At 43.1% G+C, this 24019-nt stretch overlaps 2 protein-coding genes across 4 annotated transcripts; one reads left to right on the top strand and one right to left on the bottom strand.

Annotated features, from left to right (window-relative positions):
* Window positions 1-25: 25 nt before the first annotated feature.
* On the bottom strand, window positions 26-4628 carry LOC130189627 (N-acetylmuramoyl-L-alanine amidase-like). The gene is made up of 4 exons (XM_056408520.1): window positions 4379-4628; window positions 2620-3480; window positions 1054-1264; window positions 26-753 (listed from the first exon to the last, which is right to left on the bottom strand). The coding sequence occupies exons 1-4, from the start codon at window positions 4449-4451 to the stop codon at window positions 450-452; spliced, it is 1449 nt and encodes a 482-aa protein (XP_056264495.1). The 5' UTR covers window positions 4452-4628; the 3' UTR covers window positions 26-449.
* A 3642-nt stretch (window positions 4629-8270) lies between these two features.
* Window positions 8271-22048, top strand: LOC130189508 (mucolipin-1-like). Of its 3 annotated transcripts, none has more exons than XM_056408345.1 (14): window positions 8271-8409; window positions 12687-12943; window positions 13493-13660; window positions 14212-14362; window positions 15965-16046; window positions 16159-16255; window positions 17213-17312; window positions 17575-17681; window positions 17795-17944; window positions 18084-18185; window positions 18380-18502; window positions 19534-19740; window positions 19828-19958; window positions 20478-22048. In XM_056408345.1, the coding sequence occupies exons 2-14, from the start codon at window positions 12728-12730 to the stop codon at window positions 20512-20514; spliced, it is 1671 nt and encodes a 556-aa protein (XP_056264320.1). In that variant the 5' UTR covers window positions 8271-8409; window positions 12687-12727; the 3' UTR covers window positions 20515-22048. The 3 variants fall into 3 exon arrangements, with proteins under 3 accessions (XP_056264320.1, XP_056264319.1, XP_056264321.1); XM_056408344.1 differs by lacking the exon at window positions 8271-8409 and adding an exon at window positions 8424-8718; XM_056408346.1 differs by lacking the exons at window positions 8271-8409; window positions 12687-12943 and adding an exon at window positions 8425-8718.
* Window positions 22049-24019: the final 1971 nt, after the last annotated feature.

The raw sequence follows: 24019 nt of genomic DNA on the forward strand, positions 1-24019 counted from the left end.
GAGTTAGCAATTACTACAAGCTGAACATAATTAGAAATATATTTATTCATGCTTTATTTGCCCTATAAAACTCTATCATACTGATTACCCTGATTCAAAAAATTCAAAGTTTCATACTGTGAACATCTGCCAACTAAGGTGAATATATATTCAAAGATGTTAACAAGACGGTTCACTGCACATGACATCCTGGTGACCTTTGTATCTTTGGTGTACGCTGGGTCAAAGTACATTGATAGTGTTAGTTGTGAAGCCCTTTCAGGGGACCCACACCTGAATGAGCTCTCTATTAAACCCATGGTAAAACTAAACTAGTCCACGGTCATCCAAGAACAATACAACTCGTTGAAAGAATTAAGAAAAATAAAAAACCACAGCTATGGCAGTTATCATATCCTGACGAGCCATTAATGATGTTTGAGAATATCAAACTGGCAGTGAGGGTCCAGTCATTCCCCAAAGTGTTCCCAGCCTCTTATTTCTGAGAAGAGGGCGTCTCCAGGGCAGGAGGTGTAGGTCGCCGCCTGTCTGTGGCCTTGGATGGTGAAATTGGCCACCAGCCATCCTCCTTCCACTGCACATCGGACGAGACGATGGCGCAGCAGGTCCAAGGCATGGCGAGACGGAAGTGCGGCAGTGTAGTTACCAATGATTGACACGCCGTACCCGATGGCATTGTGCCCTCTGGTGTGTGTCCCGAGGTGTTTCCAACCTCTGCCTTCATAGACGTAGCCGTCAGAGCCCACCACGAAGCTGAGGGCACAAACTTGGTTGATGTTGAGATCAAAATAGGGTCCGATATTTTATACTATTTTTCTAATGTGTAAAAACAAACAAGATGCAATGTGTTGATTACTGACTTATGAATGGGCTGGCAGGCTGATTTTTTTATTTTAAGATTGAGCCAAGCCTGCATTTTTCCATAGTTTTTAATCTTCATGCTAAACTATTCTAAACCCGGCCTGTCTTAAGGGGTATCGATCTTCTGATCCAACTGTTGGCAACAAAAAAATAAGCAAATTCTACCAAGATGTCAGACCAGGGGGGGGTTACCTGTATCCGATGTCGCTCCAACCACGATCTTCCTGGTGGAAACGCTGCATGCTTCTCATGTCGCGAGAGCAGTTTTGGAAGGATAAACAGGGAGAGGAAGGCTGATAGGTGTGGTGAACATAGAGAAATTGGAGGGGCAGAGACAGAGGGATAGGTGTACCCTGGTGGGCTTTTGCCCCCCACTGACAGCGAGCGATGATTTGAGGGCAGTCTGGCGAGAGGAGAAAGGATGAGAGTTAGGATACTAAAACCACCACTGCCGACGAGACACTGCGTGACCAATATGAGCTTATCTCAGGTATACCAGTGTGTATTGGCTGCAGATATATTTGCTTTATTTGAGAAACAATGATGTCGTAAATGTTGGAGTAGAAAATGTATCAACAGCTGTCTCTCCCATCTGTCTATGGGGGATAATCTAATCCTGTGTGGGGTCATGTGAAGGTCACAAAAACCGATGACTGAGTGATGGACCAAAAAGGTCACTCAAATGTTGGTTGTTGTTGCAGAAACAGAATAAACAAGGTCTAAAGGTCTCCTGGGGGAAAACAAATTCTTCTGTGCACGTCCGCGATGTGTATAAGAAGAGATAGATAGAGAAAGAAGAAGACAGAAAGACAGAGACTTTAAGAGAGAGGTTTCTTCAGGAGGGTTCAGACTTTGCTCCCACTCAGCTTTGTTGTTTGTTTTTGTTTTTTTTACTTATTTGTTCTATTTTGACTGACTTGTGTCTAGTTCCACTTGTTTGTACCTGGCTCACATTCTGATCATTTGTGAACTTGTTACTATATAATAAAGTGTGATAAGACCACCGTGCTTAGAATACTTTTGATTTCTCACAAGGCATCGGAACATTTATTCCACCACAGTAAACATATAGTTGTTGTTTTTTCTGAAAAAATTAAAACCTGCCCGTCAATGTAAGCCCAATAATTTCTCCCTTCTTCTTCCTTTAAATTCTCACCTTGCTGCAATGACGTAGAAGTGTACACCTGGGTGTGCCAGTACATCCTGACATCACTTTTTAAGCCTGGTGGGATTTTTAAATATAATGTTTTTATGTAAAATAAAGATTTTTAAAAAGGAACATTGGCTGGTCTGATTTTTTACACTTACAAAATGAAATATTTTATTAGGATTATATATGCAAAATTGTTAATGCTTTCCAATAGTCAGGCTATACCCACAATAACACTCAAGACAAAAGGGTTCTTTCACCATCCTAAGTGCTAACTTTGGTGCCAGAATATATCAGCAACAAATATTATATATATCATATATTTTAGTTTTCATATTTTAGTTTTCATATTTTAGTTTTCATTTAGTTATTTTAGTTTTCATACTGTGGCAGTCAACAACAATGAGTTTTTGACTTTAGGTTGTATAAAACAAGACATTTTAAAAAGAGGCCATGTGATTTGGGGACTTGTTGTGGATATCGTTCATGTTTTAACCGACCATTTAATCAACCAGAAATACAGTCGAAAGTCTAATGGATAATGCAAATAAAGGTTAGTTGCAGCCACTTGTACCTTAGTGCAGTTTGTTGATTATTTCATAGCTCACCCCAGTACTTGTGCACAAACGTCTGTAGTCCATCCATCACTGCCTTCCCCACTTCGGTGTCCAGAGCAATCCATTCTGTCTTCTCCAACTTCCAGACTAAGGCTAGTGTCTCCATCACTTGGCTGTAAAGATCGAGTGGCTCCAGAGTAGATCGAGAGATCTCCCTTCGCCTCGCGCTGACATGGCTGGTCACAGCATCAAGACCATGCCCCTCCTGCAGAATAAAACTATAGTATCCTTTCAAAACCTCACTGAGGGCATGCGGCTCCTCTGATGCCGGCAGGTTGCTGAAGTCCATGCCCAGTATAGCTCCATCCATGCCGCCATTAATAACAGCGTCAGTGGCCAGTGTGGCAGGCCGAGACAGCTTGAACAATTTAGGACGGTCCACATTGTCCCAGCACCCGTTCGGCCCCAGGCGAAAAGATGGCGGGAAGTCCTTGAGGCTGAGGAAGGACAAGCCCAGCGTCCTGCCTAAAGTGAGAGGGAAGAGCCCAACAGCTGGCGTCCCCTCCATTTTGGCTTTCAGTCCCGATTCGATTCCCAGCAGTAAGGGTGCAAGTGCTAACGTGGTCCCATCTGGAGCGAGAACCACCCCACGTTCCTCTCCGTAATCTGTCACAATGTGGTGGATGGCCTTGTCAAAGAAGCTGAAGGATGAGGCATTGAGAATGGCTGTCTCCAGAACCTCCGCATCAGTGAGATTATACGAGGCACCCAAAAAATGGACGGTCATCACGTCATCGTTGCCGGCGGTCCTCCGCAGGGCCCGGACCAGAGCCAGGGGGGACAGACCAGGGTTGGAGTCCTCCACCTGCTCCACGGCTCGGATGAAGCTGTCGATGTTGCGCAGGTAGGCACCTGACAACAATGCACACGAGGAACAAAAGAAGTGAAGGAAGATCAATGCAGGACAACGAGTCGGTGAAGGAACTGGGGTTTCCTGAATGACATCACAAAAGACAATTTCTCAAAATCTTTCACCTCATAGGAAAAAGGGCGAACAAGATTAAATTGGGCAAGACTCGTCATAGTTAACGATACTGACGGGATCACAGCTATGTTCGGAGTGGATTAGTATTTTATTTGATATAAAACGTATATGTATAACTTAAAATAAAACAGAATGAAGTGCTACACTGGCTACAATAAAATAGCCAAATAAGCAGGCTGGTGTCCAGTGGCAGTGCTGGGTCTAACAGCCTTCCCCCACTGTCACTCTCTCACACACACACACACACAAACACATGCTCCAAATAATTGTCATACAGTCTCCTAACCTTGTGTGGTATATGGTGGTGGCATCTGATTCTATTCATATTGAAAATGATTACACAATCATCTCATTGATACTTGTTGAAACAAGTTAGGAATACAACTTTACCGGAATGTTTTCAAAGATCAGGCTCCCCTTTGTCTCATTGTTAATTCTCCATAAGTGTGTATAATGTGAAAGGTATTATCTTGCTGTAGGCTTTTTACTTTTTTATTTGGTAATTATCTGTGGGGCCGGATAGACATTTGATAATATCTGTGTGTGTTAAGTTAATCTGTAAAATAGTTGGTTGATTTATTTCAGAAAATGCAGAAAACAGTGAAAGAGTTGTAAAAAAAAATAGATATCATGGAATTGGTAAATCACAACATGACAGGTGGTAAATACTCTTTATCAGCATACCAAAAAGAAACAACGTAGCCTCATGAAGATTATAACTCAAGATAACACAAATATCGACATATTTTGAATAACTGAACTTACCTGTCGGCCTGCTATGGACAGTGAAGAAGCTGCATAAAGCCAGAACAAAAAACGACAGTCCAATTAAAGTCATGTTGCATCTCCTGCTTGTTGCTTTAACAAAAAAAAAGTTCTGTTCAACCAAAAACTGAATTAGGGTTTCTCCAGACTACATGAACCAAACACAACGGGCAAGTACACTCAAAAGCACAGTTGTGGACAACTTCTGAGAGGAGTTGTGTAGTTGTGTTTTTGTAGGTGTACGTATGACTGCAGTGTTGTGTCCTAATAGGGGAAAGTACTCTTTGTACACTGATGCCTCCAAATATTGATTCAGCCTACAGTTAGTCGAAGTCTGTCATGAGCAAAACAAAATCGTGGCCCCACAGTTAGGTTTATTACACAAGTTTCAAATACGTGCATTTTTTTTAATGATATTGGGTTGTGTTACTCTTCACTGTCTCGCAGCCTCGTGAGAAAGACTTTGAAAGATAAAGTAGATTTTATGGTTAACCATTACGCCGGCATGTGATGTTATAACTGATGTGCACTCACCAGGGCCAGGAAACATTTTGATAAACTGTCCTGTCACATGATCTTTTAATTCATGCCAACTATGGAAGAAAAAATAATATGACTGCCTAGTTGTTGTTTGTAATATTATGAAGGTTAGTACATTTTAGGATGTTAAGTCATGAAACAATTTAAACTCAAAACATTCAATATGAGTGGAAGAACCCACAAAGATAAATCAATGAATAGATGTTTATAACAATCAAAGTCAAAATCTATTGAAGCACATTTCTGCCGGTAAAGAACAAAAGAATACAAATCTAATGAGACTTGCAACAAACTTGGAACAGTTGATTCATCTTAACAATGAGGTTCTTCTTTTTTTCCACTGATGCCGAACCATTTCCGAGCCAAGCAGCTGATAGAAAGTCGACCACATCCCCATGTTACCGTATATGAGTCAGAGAAAATCTGTGCCTGCATCGGTATTGACCGGCCGTCGCTGCCCTCTCTGTCCACACACGTCTGTATTGTAGAATCACCACAATGCGGAAGTATTGCAGCTGTACTTATGTGTCTGTATGCAAATATGTATTCTTGTCTTTTGCTCTGATCATTTGTAAATAAATACATGAAGGTATGTTTCTTTATTTGATATTCATCCTCAATCTCTGGGTGTGGCCTTGTTTTCATAAATCAGGTATTTTACAATTTTGGATGCTGCAACGGGAAAGTTAAGTGTTGGGAAATAAATAAAGGGAGGGAGGGTGAATCATTGGTCGAGAGGACAAATAGAGACTTTTCACTCTGCTAGTTATTCGACTACTATCGAAGTTAGAATCAGTTGCAAGACATGGAGTTTTTTTAACACGACAGTCAGTATGACAAGGTTTAATGAATACAGAATTGACCGTCTCTAGACTGTGCTGTGAAAATAACTTGGTATGTTGAGCAGCAATAGCCTTTTCACTGAGTCAACAGACAAAGAAAACCACCTGTTGGTAAGTACGTCAGTAAAGTGTATTTATATTGCACTTATCACAGACAAAGTCTCACAAAGTGTAGTACAATAGTTAATTTAAAAAAGAATTGTCAATAACAGGGGCCAAAACATATCAACAGTTAAAAGAGCAAAGTACAATGCACAGTAAAAGATGGTGCAATCAAATAAATAAACAAAGAAGATAAAAAGCAGGTCATAGAATATTAAAATCAACCAAATGCCAGTGTAAACAGGTACATTTTTTAGATCAAGTTTAAATTATACTAATCTGAAAACCTTCGGGGTGCAGGCAGAGCATTCCACAGCTTTGGCGCTACTACCTCAAAAGCTCGGTCATCACGAGTTGTAAGGCGAGTATGAGGGACTGATGGAAGGTTTTGGAGGTTGGATCTGAGATGGCGGGCTGTTGAATATGGGCGAAGTCATTCAGCCATGTATGAAGGAGTCTGTATGTGAGAGTGAGGCTTTTAAAGTTGATATTATGCTCTACAGCAGGGGTGGCCAACCCGCGGCTCGCGAGCAGCATGCGGCTCTTTGCCTGGTGTCATGCGGCTCTTACGTTCATATCTAAGTTTGTGTTTTTTTATGTGCGTGTTCTTCGCTTGAGTTCATTACGGTATTTTTTTTCAAACGCGCGCGCATGAGAGATGAAAAAAAAAAAAAGTAGCACGGGGGGCACGGGTCTCAAACAAACGCGAACGACCAACGGAAACCGCCACATCCGAATGTCGAGCGTGTGTTACTACGGTGAAAAAGAAAGAAATCAAAAAAGTAATCACGCCATGAACGCCGCATTATGTCGCATTGGCTGGCAGCTGATGTCCCGCACTATTACTGACGCGTTCTCCAGCGCCTCTTCGCCCGCAGCCGCCCTCAATTCAGCGGAGCGGGAGAAGCAGCGTTGAATGTCGAACCCGAACGTCGGCGGCTAAAGTGGTTTATTGGTGGCGTTTGATTACCCCACCCCCCATACCAGCCCCATAGCATTCCGTTCGACCCGCAAGTTCGATTTTCGATTTTTTGACACATTGACACCATTGAAATGGAATTGTGGCAGTGGCGGAATTGGAATTAAGATTTGAAAGGGATTGTTCAGTTCAGTCAAGGGAAGTCCATAAGTCCCACTATATAATAAAAAAAAAAAAAAAATTAAAGTTTTCTAATTTGTTTGTTTGGTATGTGGTTGAACTGTGTGTGTGTGTGTTGTGTGTGTGTGTGTTGTGTGTGTGTGTGTGTGTGTGTGTGTGTGTTGAACTTGACAATGTCCATTGCAAGGTACAGTCCATTTCGTCATTATCATGTTGGTGTCATGTTGGTGTGAACAAATCTGGCTGATCAGAGGTGTGTGTGTGCGTGTGTGCGCTGTGTGTGGTGTGTTGTGATGTGGCTCTTTCTTTGCGGTGACACAGTAGGCTCTGACACTCTTAAAATGTGGCTGGTTGTGCTCTACAGGGAGCCAGTGAAGGGAATTGAGTATCGAGGTGACGTGAGACCGTCTATTTGTCTTTGTCAGTATTCTGGCAGCAGCATTCTGTATTACCTGCAACCGGTTTATCGCAGATTTATTGAGAGAGGAGAAAAGTGCATTACAGTAATCAATACGAGAAGGGATAAAAGCATGTGTGATCTCCAATTCAGCTGCAGATAAAACGGATCTCAATTTGATGATGTTTCTTAGGCTAAGTGGAAGAAGCATGATCTAGAGAGCTGCTATATGGTCGTCAAACAACAAGGATCTATCAAAACAAGGATGTAATGAAGGACATCATTAAACTTATTTTAAACTGCAGTCACTGTGTTAAAATTATAACTTTAGAAAATAACCTGTCTATCACCTCATTTACATGAAAAAATACATACGCTTCCGCAAAGGTTGCCATTAGTTATTATTTTGATAACAAACTATACTTAATAAAACGTTTTTTGTTTGCATCTGGATGTGTCTTCAATTCAGTAAATTACAAATTGAGAGAAGAATAACTATAAAGCTGGTTTTAAAAGGATTTATTATGGCACCTCACAGCAGAACTCCAGGGGAGCGCTTGATTCCCCCACGGTGAGGGCAGCTTGGCCAGCACATGTTTGCGCGCTGCGGCACATTAAAACATTAAATAGCCGAGAGTTTTTTTCAGCGTGAGAAATACGATGTGTGGCGGGAGTGCGTGACTTAAGACCGAAATGCGTGAGTGTCACGCTCAATGCGTGACACTTGAGAGCTATGGTTTAATGTTTTAATGTGTCGCAGCGCGCAAACATGAGCCGCGCTGCCCTCACCATGGAGGAATCAAGCGCTCCCCTGGAGTTCTGCTGTGAGGTGCCACTTTTGGGCTACACAATAGCCAATCAGAAAAAAAAACGTATCTTTTGTATCCGGGGGGTGCTGATGGAAATGTTACTCTTGCCTGTCTTCAAAACTTGAGAGCCCTGTGTATCAGATGTGATACACATTGTTGTTGTTTTATTTGGGAGTGGACTTACATCAGCTCACACAAAACCACGGGTGGATATGTTTAAGGGTGTGTCGTTCGGCTGCACGGTGAGTCACGCCTTGCGCAAGAATCAACCGCGACCACCCAAAACGTGCTGTACATCTGCGGCCTGCTAGCTCCTCGGCTCGCAGCTATGTGGTCACGTGGCGCCGGTCACATGACCCGCGAGAGCGAGAGAGGAAGTGAGGAAGAGAGCATTCTGGCCCGGCTGCTGTTTCGGCGCCGCTGTGAGTGAACTGTGCACTGTTATTGGTACAGTGAACACACTCTCTGAGCTTTAGAGGTATTATTGTCCTATTTATTGTTCATTCAAACGGATAACCACATGGCTGCGACGAAACCGGAGAACCCCTCAGGTAACGAATGCAGCGCCGACATTTAACTTTTAAATCAAGTCAGCCGTCACTCACGACTCATTTGTCTTTTTACAGGCACAGCTTGTTATGCTTATTAATACGCAGCGTTGCTGTGTCACTCTGGTTTATAAGATAGTTTTAGAGCGTCGTCGTTGTTGTTGTTGTTGTTGTTGTTGAGACATCCACATCAATGAGGCCACCTTAGTCGTGACAGCTCAGGGCATTTTCATCCAGCGTGTTTCCAACAAACAGTCGACATGTCTCCTGTGTCCTTGTTGACAAAGTGGGGTTCTCCTCTCCTCTCCTCTCGAGTGGTGTCTTCATCCAGAAAGGCCCTATGTTGATACGACTGGAACACAATAACAGACGGACACTAATGGAGTTGTGAGGTATTGTTATATTCATCCTGAGAGTTAGTCTTTTGGTGGAACATGTGCACTTCATTATATTTCTCTATGACTATTGCGTTTTAATTAAACTGTTTGTCTAACTTTGTAAGCGAAAACACTAGAAAACATGAGTGTATGCCACATTTGGGGTTTATACCCCAGCAAAAGACATGTAACAACATTACATTGGACTCTTTTGAACTTGTGATACCACTTGACTACCTGACATTTTTGGACAACGGGATTGGTTGTTTAATCTTAAAAACTGATTTGATGGATTTATCGACCTTAGCAGCTCGTCCTAGTTTTTCAGGTGATAGAATGCATCTTTAAATTGAATGTGCCGACTTAACATAACTACTGAAGTGTAAAAGTACTAAACACAGGGTGTGATGTACTTGCCTCAGTAGCAGAGGGTGTAGGGACTGAAGGTATTCTTGATAAACACACTGTTGGTATTAAGACCCAGATGCTGCACCACAACCACATATGTTCTGATCACAATCACAGATATCTTTACCGATTTATCCATCTTGTGCCGATCGACAGAGTCCTCTGGTCAAAGATGTGTCTGCACCCATTGTCTTTCACCTGTTGGAGCCAGGGGGCATTTGTAGGTAATAGAAATGTCACATTTTGTAGAGCTCATCTGGAAGTTATTTATTTCGCTTCAGCAGCTGAAAGTTCACACGGGTTAACAGGTGGGCCTGGTTCTGGAAACTACATGTGGTTGTGATACTACCTTGTTGTGATACGACCTTATATATATATATATATATATTTAGTATTCCTCTGTATATTTAATATTGTTTATTGTATTTTGTATTTTTTTAATCTTTTGCTACTGCTCTAATTGCACCCACTGCTGTGATCCTGCAAATTCCCCACTGTGGGACTCATAAATGAATATCTTATATTATCTGATACAATCTCCGGGTATCATTCGTTTCCTACGGTGAGCCAGTAAACGTTTGTCACTTTCAGTCACAAAAAACTTGGGATTTATTTTACTTTGACTTACGTCTGGGCAAGCTAAATGATTACATCAATGGCCTCCTGGTTTTAAACATATTTAAAACTATATAACTATATTTTGTGACTGCAGTGGAAGCAAAACGAAATCTGAAACATTGCGTGACGTAGGCACCAGGTTTTGACAAGGAAGAACGAATGAAACGGAAAACATGAACCTCTATTCACAACTGTCCATCGTGAGTCTGACAACGTCACCCGAGTGCACTCCTGCATTAGTGAGGAACTCTTTTAAGCCAGTTTAGAGATTGGAAGTCTAAATTTTTTTACACTAATATTCTGAATACAAGCCTGTGTTCCTTTGTTTAGAAATATCAACAAATTTCCTGCGATCACTCCCAAATAGACTGACTTTCCTTGTAAACACATCAGAAACACGAGAAGAAAAAGCTCATATTAAAAAAGCTCATGGCATCCTTATGAGTACCAGAGAACATACATGACTTAAATGTATTCTTGTGTGTTGTAGTTTGGTTGTGGCGGAACCAGAAAACAAATGTGTAACAAGTGTTTGGAGTTCCCAAATTCCTTTCTTTGTCATCTCGTCGACGGTTAGCGCTGACTCGTGTTGAATGCCGGTGGTTTATTCGTCCTGTTTCACTTCTCATTCCCATTAGGAAACTCTTCTATGCTGGTGGTGTTCTCGTCTGACTTATTGGACATCTTGAGTTTGGATTCATCCCGAGCCTGCAGTTTATCTGACCGAGCGCGTGCCGACTCGTCATGTCCTGAATGTAAAACTGAGTGAATCAACAAAGAGACCCCATTCTTCTACTTCTTTTTCTTGGAAGCAGCCAAACCCAGCCAGCATGTGACAATAATTAGGCGTGATTAGCCGACTGAGTTGTAGCGTTCCTACAAAGACGACACCGTCGACTGTCTGCTCTGTTGAGACAGCTCTGATGTTGTATCACTTGCACCTTATTTAATCAGGTAGTCTCATTGAGAGTGTGATCTCATTTTCAATGAAGACGTGAGAACGAGACGTATTTATTATTCAGACAACCAGCGTTTAAAAACAACACTCATGAGGCCAGACCAACACAATTGACGAAGAATGTGTTTTTACACTTTTGATGTACCGTTGAAATTTGACCAAACTACTACTTTGTATTCCGTCTCCACCCACCTTCATACATTAGTGCACATGAAATGAGTCGGAGTAGATTGAAGCATTTGTGATACGACCCAAATAAGGCTTGATCATATTTGAAAAGCCAGAGCATATAACAGTTTTACTACAAAGGAAGACTTGCATCAAACATTACATCTGTGAACATCAGATAGTGTTACACCTTGGAGTTAGGATGATAGAATATTTAGTTTTTATTTGATTATTCAGCCAGGGAAAGTAATGTCACAAGTTATTCTTTTTTAATTAAAAGCCCTTGTCATCTCTTTTCGATGACTATGATTAGTACCAGTTGGTGGTGTTTTCCCATTCCTCCCAAAGGGATGTGGCGGGTTTATTCCGTGTGACCTCACACCTGAATGTCTGTGTACCTGCAGACTATAACATGTTTCATCTTTGACACAACAACCGTCGCAGGAATCTGCTTCACTTCTCCTTCTCCCAGTCGTGTACCAGTGATGTCAGCAGTAACTAGCAGACACACTGCAAACTCGATAGATTTCCGCCTTCCTGGTTGAAATGCTTTTCTACACTTGCTGTAAGACTCATTGTGGTTTATGTTCTGTAACGGGGACATACATACATTATTTAATAAGATAAGAAGTGGAGCGATTGCATCTAAAAGTCATTAACACTCTAAATACAAGTGTAAAAAAAACAAATCTCCCGTGTTATTTATGGGCTCTGTGCTTTGGTGGACAACCCTTTGTTTCCATTAGTCCTCTTGGTTCAGAGTTAATGGAGTTAAATCCCACGTGGAGCCTCGTTGAGCACATGATCAAAGAGCCGGAGGGGACGGAGACGAGTACATCGAACACATCCCGAGAGACGAAGACAAGTTGTCAGGCGGAGGTGGAAGCTGAAGACAGACTGTTCACGCTCGGGCATGTTTGGTGCTGACGGGATGCTGTCAGGGAGCAAGTCGTCCCCCTGTCACTGAGTGGAAGTCAAGTCTGGCATGAACAGAAGAGGTTTGATTGCCAAGTAGGTTGTTGACATACAAGGATTTTCCCTTGGTGTTTGGTGCTCACGATATTCAATAGACATATTGGGGAAATACAAATAATAGAATGGCTCAATTCACGTGATTGGTGCAGTTTGTCACAACTGCACAACAGGATCTCTCGTCCTGGTGCTCGGCATCTGCTTTATTACCACCGACCTTTGATTTAAGATGGCCGTGGCGCTCTCTAGTGTCCCAGTCTTGTGACCTAGCTCCCTTTTTATTCAAGCCTCGTTTACTGAGGTATTGTTTTACAGCAGACTTAGCGCCACTTCTAACGGAACAGCGAGCAGCTCCTCTGACGTGGCGAAACAAGACCAAAAGCCACGCCAGCCACCTCCTTAGAGGCACAGCTTAAACACTCAGTAAAGAGACTACAACAATGAAAGCTCCTTATTTGTTCCTCCTTCAGAACGAGGCGGTCTGTCCAGCTCGGGGACTCGCTACGGCTCCATGGACGGCAGCGGGGAGCACGACAATCATGACTGCAACCACCGGCTTCCCACGCCGACGGCAGGCCATTGGGTCGGGGCCGATCAGGAAGAGGAGGCCATTCGCAGGAAGTTGAAGTACTTCTTCATGAGCCCCTGTGATAAATATGACGCCAAGGGGCGCAAGCCTTACAAGCTGATCCTGCAGCTGCTCAAGATCATTATTGTCACGGCTCAGGTGCGTCTTGTGCTACGTCTAAATCCCACGTTGCTCTTTTTTTTTTACGAACCACACGCTTTGTTTTCCATCGGGCCTCTCTGTACTTCCAATATGTCTTTTTTTGTACACTTTCTGTCTGCCCAAATTGTCAAATAATCTGTCTTATTTTTTTAGGTGACTATATATACAGTTGAATTTGAATTAACTAACCGAGACTGTTTAATGTCATTTAAGTGTTAATTCTTTCACACAGACTCAGATAACTGTTTCCTGGGTCATGTGTGTTGTCCCTGTGACCAGGTTCTCTCTCTGGCCTTACCCATCATATACGCTCTGTTTATAAGTCTGACATTTTTGTTGTAAAAGGTTGTAACAAATACAGGAAAACACTTGGAATAAATAGTATTTGAGTGAATTTATATGTAAACAAATGTGTGTGCCTTTTTCAGTGAATGTCTTTGTATACCTTAAAATAACTCAAATAAATATAATATAAAACAGTCTGCAGCTGAGGTGCACCTCAGGTTTTTCTTTAATGCCTCACTCTCGCCTCTCTCTCTGCTGCAGTTGGTGCTGTTTGGCCTCAGTAACCAGGTGGTGGTGACCTTCAAGGAGGAGAACACTATGACCTTCAAGAACCTCTTCCTCAAAGACTACGATGAGTCCTCAGACGGCTCCTTGGCTGTTTACACGCGGAGCGACGTCTACGACCACATGTTCTACGCCGTGGAGCAGGTGAGCCGGAGGAAATCAGAAAAGCTTGTGGCCACTACTTTGGCTGCTCGTGGAGAAAGAGAGCTCGCTAAAGACGGCTCGCAGGCACATCGATGAATGTGCAAACGCAACAGTGCCGACAGAGCGAACAGTGTTTTCATGAGGGGGCAACCGGAGGCCGTCAGTCGGGACTGCGTTATCAGCAGTGTAGAGCGGCGGATGACGGTTGCTTGGGACACTTCACTTAGAACCAACAGTGGCAGTGGTCACACCGGAAAGGCCAGGCGGTCACTGAAGGTCGACTGAGATCCATTGTCTTGCACAACAATGAATGTCCGTGCTACATTTTCTGCCACATCATCCAACAGTTGTTGAGTTATTTCAGCTTGGGCCAGATAGGTGCAGCAACTGACGGTGTCATCCCCTGATGAAGTTGAACGATGAAGTTGGTGCTTTAGTAAGGGTGTAATAAAGTAAATACAACTATTTTCTTTGAAAATGGTGTGAGAGAGCTGGTTGGCTTTGCTCCTCAAAATAATTACTGAGTACCAATCGTCTCCTCCTCTCCACAGTACCTGGCCTTAGCAGAGACCACAGTGGGACGCTATGCGTACGTTTACGGGGAGAACGGCAGTGCGCTCTCCCTCTGCCAACAGTACTACAAGAAGGGAAGCATCGATCCGGCCAATGACACCTTCATCATAGACCCGCGCGTCATGACGGGTACGTGAACCTTGCTGTTCAATGTGGCGGAGGAGACATTGCCGGTCAATTATTCCACAAGCGTTGCCAACAGTGCTAGAAGGCTGTGTTCGACTGTCTCTGGGACGTTGTTGGTTCTTTGAATCAACGGTTGGAATTTAAGGATGGGGGCTTTAATAGGTATGAATAGCACCATTTTAAATCCATATTTCTGTGAGAATGTAATGCTGAAGTAGACCGGGAGCATTTGCGCTCGCTGCATGTTAACCAGAGCAGCTGAAAAAAGTGCAAAAAGTTCACTTCTACATGAAAACATGGGACTATAACAACTGCACCACTCGCATGAATTGAGCCAGTACTTGATTCTATTATCTTTATTTCTGAATCGGAATGAGAACCTTTTATTGGCATTTATGTTTTCACATACAAGGAATTTGTCATGGCGGGTGGTGCAACGATAGACAATAACATTAATAACACTCAATGACAGTGCGAGAATTAAGAATATAAATGTAAGATAAAGTGTTCTGTGCTCTGTTCATGAGGGTTTTTCCCTAATATGTCTACCATGTTCAAGACATCGGGAGAGATGGAAATCACCAAGTTACGTAAATGTTATAATAAGATTATAGGTATTATTATTATTAAGCACAGTGTGTGTTCCTGCAGGAGCAGCAGAAAACAAACTGGCTACAAAGTCATGCATCGTAATTGCATCCAAGTGGTGATAAGACATGCAGTCCAGTGTGATTATGAACATTTACAGTGGCAGAATAGTATATTGCAACATCTGCCAATCGGTTGTGGAACATGTGATCTGGTAATCATGAGGTAGCGAGTCACAACTATGAGATGCTGAGGTTATTATTACGTGAGAAGGATGCCAATTTTTGTCTTTTTGTTGAGTGCAATGCGCTCCTGTAGATTGCACGTTTTGCAGACGTCCATGTTTTGATATTCTAGACACATTTGAAACGTCATTTGCTAAATGGTTGCTTCTTATTTTGTGGCCCAGCTCACTATATAATCATATGATTGTGTCCTGTTAGTGTGTTCTATGTTAATTGACCTTTTGAAAACAGACACATTTCCTGTTTCTTACTTCCTCATATAAGTGTGTTTTCCAAAGTTGTCCAAATCAGGAGGAAGTAAGAACAATGATATGATATGATATATACCTTTATTCGTCCCACAGTGGGGACATTTCAAAAATCACAGCAGCGGTGCACATCAGAGCATTAATCAAAATAATTATAAAACACAAAACTAAATACTAAAAAACTAAATACTAATACTAAATAAAGTGCTGAGTAAAGTAAAGTGCTGAGTAAAGTGTTGAGTTTGCCAGGATCTCCAGCGATCTACTGCAGTTTGTTGCGCAGCCTGACGAACCAACGAATGGAACCAACCTTGTGTTAATATATCACATATGTGTGAAACGCTTCCTTGTGCGCTGCTAATTCTGATTTCATACTTGTTTTTCTAATGTTTTACTCACAGAGAAGAACAGCCAAATGCCAGAAATTCAAAAGGGAGAAGATGCCCCCCCCCCCCCCTGTTTTCCCTTCAGTGTCAGTATTCACTCAACATGACTGTTCTCTGTCTGACCTCCACTAATCTCAGAGTGCGTTGGTGTGGACCCGCTGGCGGTCCCTCAAGCTCGGCTCACCAGCAACTACAGGAACTTCACACTCAAATTCCACAAGTAAGGCTTCATTTTGCACAAATTACACACACATACACACACACACGCACACACACACAGGTGTGAATGCTTCCCTCTGAATCATCATCTGTTTGTGTTTTCTTTCTCCAAGGCTCATTAATGTTACCATAGAGTTCAAATTGAAGGCGATCAATATACAGACTATAATCTACAATGAGATCCCAGACTGCTACACTTTCCACATAAAGGTGAGGGAACATCTTTATGGGAATGTTCACATGACAATACATATGATGAAGTTTCATTTCTGAGCTCAAGAAGGAAGATTGTGTTTTGTGTCTTCTTCCAGGTGACAAACATTTTCTGCGAGTGAAGGGAGCTGAGCAGTTAGATGCCATGTTTTAGACATGTTCCTTTATCTTAAAAAAAAGTATGATTTAACCATCTTAAGATGCAATGGATTCCTTTTCTGCGAAGTCTGACTATTAGTTCAATCTAAGCCATGATCAAGTCTATGCTGATCGGTACACACTATCTCCTTACATCTTGGTCTAAATGTTGTTTCAAAACCTTTGCTACACTTTAAACTGTAGACTGGAACTTGTATGAAGACTTTTTGCTTGCGACAGCCAGGGCCAAAGAAATATTGTTTTCAGTCTGTCCTTCTGGTCCATTCTCGTCATTTTGAATCTCAGGAACACCTGAAGGGTTTTTTATTTTTATTTGACACTTCCATTAAATTAGGCTCAAGAAACTCATTAAAACTGTTACATTCCAAAATAAGTTTTAGATTTTTTTGACCAAAACTCGAGAGTTGCTTATATGCTCATTTTGATAACTGCACAAAAATATCTAATATGTTAAAATCATGAAGGGATGACATTTTGGATAGACATGGATGCAAACTGCAACATTCAACCGTGAAGCGACATTTCTTTTAAAAATAGTCAGTCGAAAGAAAAAATCTAAATCCTCTTTTTTTTGGTGCCTAAATATGTGTGTTATTGCATAATGTGAGCTCCTCTTCATGTCATTAAACCTAATGTTAAATATTCCATGTATTCCATCTTTGCTCTCGATGGTGCCTGTGGCCTTACGTTTGAGACATAATTACTTCTCTGTCTCTATTTCATGACAAACTTTATCTTCTGAAATACTTCAGTTCACTGGTTATGAAGTGTCTGCTGTTCGCCTCTCTCCTGCAGATGGTCCTGGACAACAAGGCTCACAGCGGCAAGGTGAAGATCCGGTTGGAGAACCAGGCAACAATAAAGGAGTGTAAAGACCCGAGCGTCTCTGGACACGGTGAGGCGACCGAGTGGACGGACGGGACATGACTTAAGACTCGTAGCCCCCGTGGAAATACAACAACAGTCTATCAAGTGAAAGATGATGATGGACCGGTGGCAAACTAGCAACGGTGTTAAAAGAAAATGCTTTCAGTTACTCGTACAAGAAGTTCCATTGTGAAAAGTTCTAACTACGCCAGTGGCAGTACTTAGCGGCTGCACCGCTACTCCAGCCTGCTAACCGCTCCGCTTCCCCCCGGTTTATTCAAAACCTCCAGCTGACAACTACACGCGTGTGGCGTTCGACGTCGCCGTGGCCCTGGTGTGCATGCTGTCCCTGCTGCTGTGTGGACGCTCCATACTGCGAGGCATCACGCTGCAACGGGTACGCAAACGTCTGCGGAAAAAACAGAATGAGCTCTTGAGTTGAACGTGAGCGTCCAGCCAGTGGGCCTCGCGCTTCAAGCGGATCCCTCTCTCTCATTGTGCGTTCATCAGGAGTACGTGCAGTTCTTCAGGGACACCTTGGGTCGCAAAGTGTGCTTTGCGGACCGGATGGAGTTCATCAACGGATGGTACATCCTCCTCATCATCAGCGACATCTTCACCATCACCGGCAGCATCATCAAAATCGGCATTGAGTCCAAGGTGTGTCCCGCGTACAGTCACCCGCTTGACTGGCAATAACCGCCGTTCTTTTCCCCCCTCGCGGTTAGTTATTACCTGATGATGCCAGTGAGCACTGTGGTGAGCTGTCTTTTAGGTGTCTCTCCTTATCTCCTGACAGAATATGTCCTCATATGACGTGTGCGGCATCCTGTTGGGGACCTCCACGCTCTTGGTGTGGGTCGGAGTGATTCGCTACCTCACATTCTTCCAGAAGTACAATGTAAGACACCGACGCACTGGTGTGCATCAGTTGGTAACGTTGTCAAGGGCCTTGTTGAGTTAATAACTTGTCAAAAGATGATAACAAATTAAATAAAAATCACTTCCCTGAATAGTTTGATGTTGGGTAATACATCCTGGGAACCAGGTGCTCTCCCACTGTAATTCGATCCAACATCTCTGCTCCTCCCGTAGATCCTGATCGTGACGCTTCGAGCAGCGTTCCCCAACGTGATTCGGTTCTGCTGCTGCGTGGCCGTCATCTATCTCGGCTACTGCTTCTGCGGCTGGATCGTCTTAGGGCCGTACCACGTCAAGGTGAACGCAACTCCAACGCTTGTAGACATTCGGTTTGGGAAATGTCCACTGGTTTGGCATTCAATCGGGGGGAAAATGGCAATTAATCTGCATAAAACAGGACAGTGCAAACAACAAGGATTTTCTACACAGGCGCAATCTACAGATTTTATTTACAGAGTCCTTGCATTTAAGAGCCTTTTTAAGATCAGTGTGTTTGTCATTGCCTAATAAGTATTTTGGTTTGTAATTCTTATGGCTGTCGTTTGAGATTAACCCCGTCCTTTTGGTCACAAAACCAGATTTTGACAGAAGAGCGTCCCCATTCTCAATAACTGAGGTGAAGCCTTGTTCCATAAGATCAGGGGTGCTCACATTTTTTCAGCACGCGAGCTACTTATAAAATGACCAGGTCAAAATGATCTACCTACGGGGAGGGGGGGGGGGTGCAAGTGACTTTTTTTTGCTCCGGCCCGATGCGCGCACACACAGCTCTGCCTGCGGCGCGCGAGACGGAGAACCGAGAAGTGTTAACGTGACACGTAGAGACAGAAATGACATGCTGCTGTGTAGATACGATCAACAACAGACGACTGTTTAGTTTAATAAAAGAACAAAGACATGCTATAGAGAAAATTTCAGGGAGGCGGGCCAATTTTTTTTTATGTCATGCGATTTACCAATACTACGCCGCGATCGACTGGCAGGTCGCCGCGATCGACCGGTCAATCGCGATCGACGTATTGAGCACCCCTGCATTAGATTCTAATGAGAGGTTCTAATGATGAGAACCTCTCTCTGTGGACCCTTCTCCATCCAAAGAAAGTGACTCAGTGAAACTTCGACCACAGAAAACGTGACTCATCGCTGTCGTCCCTCTCATTTACTAGAGGACGCCCTGAGTCGGTGTCTTATGCACAGTACTGCTGCAGCCACATGTTTCAGGAAGTTGTCTTTTCCTGGCCACATTTGGAGCGTCGACCACTGAAGCCGACGGCGTTGCTCACCGACTTCAGTTTGCAGAAGCCTGACTGCTGTTCTGTGTCCCTCAGTTCCGTTCTCTGTCCATGGTGTCCGAGTGCCTCTTCTCCCTCATCAACGGGGACGACATGTTTGTGACGTTCGCGGAGATGCAGGAGAGCAGCACTCTGGTGTGGCTGTTCAGCCAAGTGTACCTGTACACCTTCATCTCCCTCTTCATCTACATGGTGCTGTCGCTGTTTATCGCGCTCATCACCGGAGCTTACGAGACCATCAAGGTAGGAAAGGACGTAGGAAATGACCGCCAGAATTGATGGACGGGGTGCGGGGGGGAAATAGTAACGTCTACTCGTCGACTTCCACAGCACCAAACACAAGAAGCCATGCACATCACAGACCTGCATGCCTTCATAGCGGAGTGTACGGACGCACCCACCTCTGGGATGTACAGAGTTCTGGAGACCTCGCCATGCTCCTTCTTCTGCTGCTGTGACAGGTGAGGAGGACAGGGCCCAAGATCGATGAAGACTAAAGCATCGTCTATTGTTAATTATTATTCATTATTTGGGAGGAATTATGACTCGTCAGCGGATAATTAATAAATAACAGAAGTAAGTATTTTGAAGTCGTATGAACACAGTGAAGATCACATTAGAAAAATATTTGTACTATTTTACCCTTTTCCGTTCCGACGTCACTTTAAGTTAAAGGTACACAATTTGATACTCAGCATTAATGTAGCAGCAAATACAAATTTGCAATGTGAAGATCTAGTGGAGTAATGTCTTCCTGAGCAGACACTGAAGTCGCTCTCCCTCTGCACGTGTCGTTATCGTGTTGTTATGCCTGTTGCCGGTGTTTGCACTGTTCTCACTGTTCGCTGGAGGCAGTTACTCAATCACAGATATGCTCTAAATTTGGAATTTCAAGTTTGTGTCTATAAATATAACCACTACATGAAAAGAGTATGTAATTATGATGTGAGATCATTACATCTTCCTTTGATTTCCCCCAGAACAACGACATACGAGGACGTCCTGCTGGTGAACTGAAGTTGACCTCGGTGACCTCAGAAGCCTCACCACCGCCCCCTGCTGACCACAGGGGTACACTGCACACTCCTGCCGCCCATAGTTTCCGTACCAACCTGCTGTATTTCTGGTCAAAACTCAGTCACCATCTGCTGGACCAGCATGCTGTAGAAGGGATGTGTAACAACCATCTCCTGATTGGACCTTTCCTGTCCATGAGGAAGACGAGATGGGACAGGACGGGGAAGCATCGCGGACGAATAATGAACAGGCACTTCTCTGTTCCCTTTTCGTTTTTAAATGAAAAACAGTCTCTTTTCTAATGTATTTAATGCACGTTGCTGGAGCGGGAGCCTATTGTCAAGATACTTTGTGGGCCTATTATGGGCCATGATGGGCCTGTTTTATTTTATTTTTGTGTTTAAAAAAAAAATTGTAGTATTTAAAATTAGGTTACCTCTCGAGGACCAGGCATTCAAAACAACTTTGGAGTGATAAGGAACCCACAGCCGGAGATGTCAATTTGCACAAAATTGAGGGGAGAAGCCAGCTGGTCGTAGTCTGTCTTTTTTGAGACAATCAAGATGACTTCCTTTCAAAAAATGTCGCCGCACGTGACCACCTGCAGACGTGCGGTTTCAGGCGTTTCATTTCATTTTGTTTTCCTTTCCCGTGAGCCTTCAGTATAAAGTTACCTTTAGCTGCGGTTGTACTGCCCAAGCATCATGTTGCCTTCAAATGGCAATCCTCGTGAACTACTGTAGCAGCAGAGTGTATGTGATGACTTTTGCATTTATCTGAGTAACGATCAATATAATGTCGCTAATGAAGCACTCGACCTTGCCTGTGGTTACCTCCCCTCCAGACTTGTACACATGTCTCTTTAATGGTGGTAAAGAAGAAGAAGAGAGGCAGAGCGCCGATTCAGTCCTCAAACCGTATCTGACATGTTCTGAAAAGAAGCATGACTTGAATCCCCCTGACAGAGTGGAGCAGGGTTTAGGCAGAGACATGTTCGCATCTCCGTAATAATGTCCTGTCGCACTGAATCATGCTTTTTAGTCTGTCTGTTATATTTGATGTCTCTATCCCAGTGGCTCGGTCTTCAGGACATGCTTGAATCTCTGTGTTTCTTTGTAACGCACAAAACGCACTATATCAAAAAGGAGTCTCACAGAAAACAGTTGCTTATATGAAGGAGAGATGATCTCTGGCCTGAGCGTTAACACGTTCATAGATGTAGGATGATATCGAATAAACCAGCAGTTTCCACGTTGAAGCTCAGATATGCTGTTGGGTTTTGAATCTAGATTACAGACATGTGCCACACACATCAACGGCCTTAACTTTGACTTATATGTCATGCACGTTGATAATATCTCGAATTACCGAGATGCACCTTTCCTATAGTTAGATGTTTTTGTTTTTAATGATCTGCATTTGATAAAATGGATGCAAAGTTGTCCTGAAGTCATCTACTCGATGTCATGTATCGCCAATCTACTGGTTCAAGTTTCCCGGATCATCTTTGATATTAAAATGTAAATTTGTTTCATTTTTGTCATGATCTGTTTTCATCTACAGAAATCACGCTGTTAGAGTACATAATTATGGTGTGAGATCATTACGTCTTCCTTTGATTTCCCCCAGAACAACGACATATGAAGATGTACTGCTAGTGAACTCAAGTTGACCTCGGTGACCTCAGAAGCCTCACTTCCCCTTGTTGGTTCATCGCCAAATAAAGACATAGTTTGTAACCATAGTTTGTACATGAAACTGCTCACAACAACATCTGTGGATTACCTTGTGTAACCGGGTTATGGCTTCTAGAAAGAGACGTTGAGGTTAATGTACTTTTTGGCACTTTGAGCATCACAAGCTGCGTGCCATATAGTACCATCGTACTGGAAAGAAATTAGAACCAATAGCTCCCAAACTAAGCAACACACACTAACATAATCTTAACTGATCAATAGCACAAGAGGAAGAGATTTGTATGTTTGAGGTGATATATCCTTTTAAGGATATATCAAGACTGTTCTGCTTATTTAATTGTGTCCATCCTTGAACTGTTTTTAATGTTGTACGGTGACCTTGAGTGCCTTGAAAGGTGCCTTATAAAATAAATGTATTATTATTATTATTTAAAGCATGCAGGCCAATTACTTTGTCAGAGAAAATAAATGTGAATTTATTTTATTGTAATTTTAATGCAAAAAATAGCACATTGTCTACATTAAACGTGTGCATACAAAAATAAAAGTCTCTGACGGAGGTTCGAGAGAAGCTCTTTGAAAAGTAACCTAAGCTTTTAAAAATGAAATGCAGTAAAAAAAATTAAAAAAGTGTTTCATAAAGGCCTAGCTAAATTAATAAGTCTGTTAAATGGAAAATAAAGAATGTCAAAGAAATAGGATTTTAATGTTGTATCTGATAAACGTCACCCTGACATAGTCACATGACTTCTGGTGAAATTCCTCTGATTGTCGGAAGAGGGAGATCACGTGTCTGCAGACTGATCCGTGCATCAACACTGTCACCACGTGGGGGGGGGGGGGGGGAAGCAGCACTTTGACTGAGGTTGATTCTTGTGTTAGCCAAATAAATCCTTCAATCTGACACACAGCCAAACCCAGTTGCTGTGAGTCCTCAGTTGAGACGCTGCAGCACAGAGCTCTCAGAGATAGCAACTCTGGGCTTTTCTTATTCCCCCCAGAACAGTCCGATATGATGAGCTCATTTCCTGGTTATTGAATGTTCCCAAGTGAGGCCTGGCCTGCCTCCTGCCCACTTAGTCGAACATCTCCGTTCATTCTGCACTGCTCTAACCACGCCTGGGTGTGAGAGGGAAGTCTTTGGAGTTGAACACACCTCAGAGACACGTTTCATCCATTCTTCCTAGAGCAGGATTGTCGTTTGGTCGTGTGATGCGTGCACATGCTGGACTACTTTTACTCTTTGGTGCACACTCACAGCCCTGCAGGAGTGTCTCTGTCCAGAGGCTGCTGGTCCATCTGCTGTAGTTTTGGTGTGCCCTGATGCCGGAAATGGTGCTCTGTGGACGCCAGTTTAATCTCAGCTTGAATTGAAATCCAGTCACTTGTGGCTCGCTGTTTGAAGTCCGGGGCCTTGTATATAAACCGGAAGCGCTTCCCTTTCCTGTCTTACATCTTTAATACTGAGAGTCACTGAATCATCAGCCTCCTGAGTTTGTGTTTGGCGTATTCGTCTGCGCGTGAGCCTGCATAGCGGTGTTGTGCCACAGGCAACAGGCACTGCCTGCAGCTGTCTGCGATAGAAGTGTTCGGGCAGGCCCCACCAAAGAAAGAGACGTGTGGATAAAAACTGTGTAGATTATCACTCCATCCTAATTATGTTAAGGATTTCTTCCAGTGCTGAGCCACACCCTTGTGAAACAACATTAAGAGGCCAGCTGAAATGGATGGGCAGGATGCGAGGGGATTAAGTAGCCTTTTCAGCTCAGTGATATAACGATGGAGTATATAATCAGTGCAGGGTTTAG

The sequence above is a fragment of the Pseudoliparis swirei genome, chromosome 24 (assembly GCF_029220125.1).
Source record: "Pseudoliparis swirei isolate HS2019 ecotype Mariana Trench chromosome 24, NWPU_hadal_v1, whole genome shotgun sequence".
Taxonomy (NCBI): domain Eukaryota; kingdom Metazoa; phylum Chordata; class Actinopteri; order Perciformes; family Liparidae; genus Pseudoliparis; species Pseudoliparis swirei.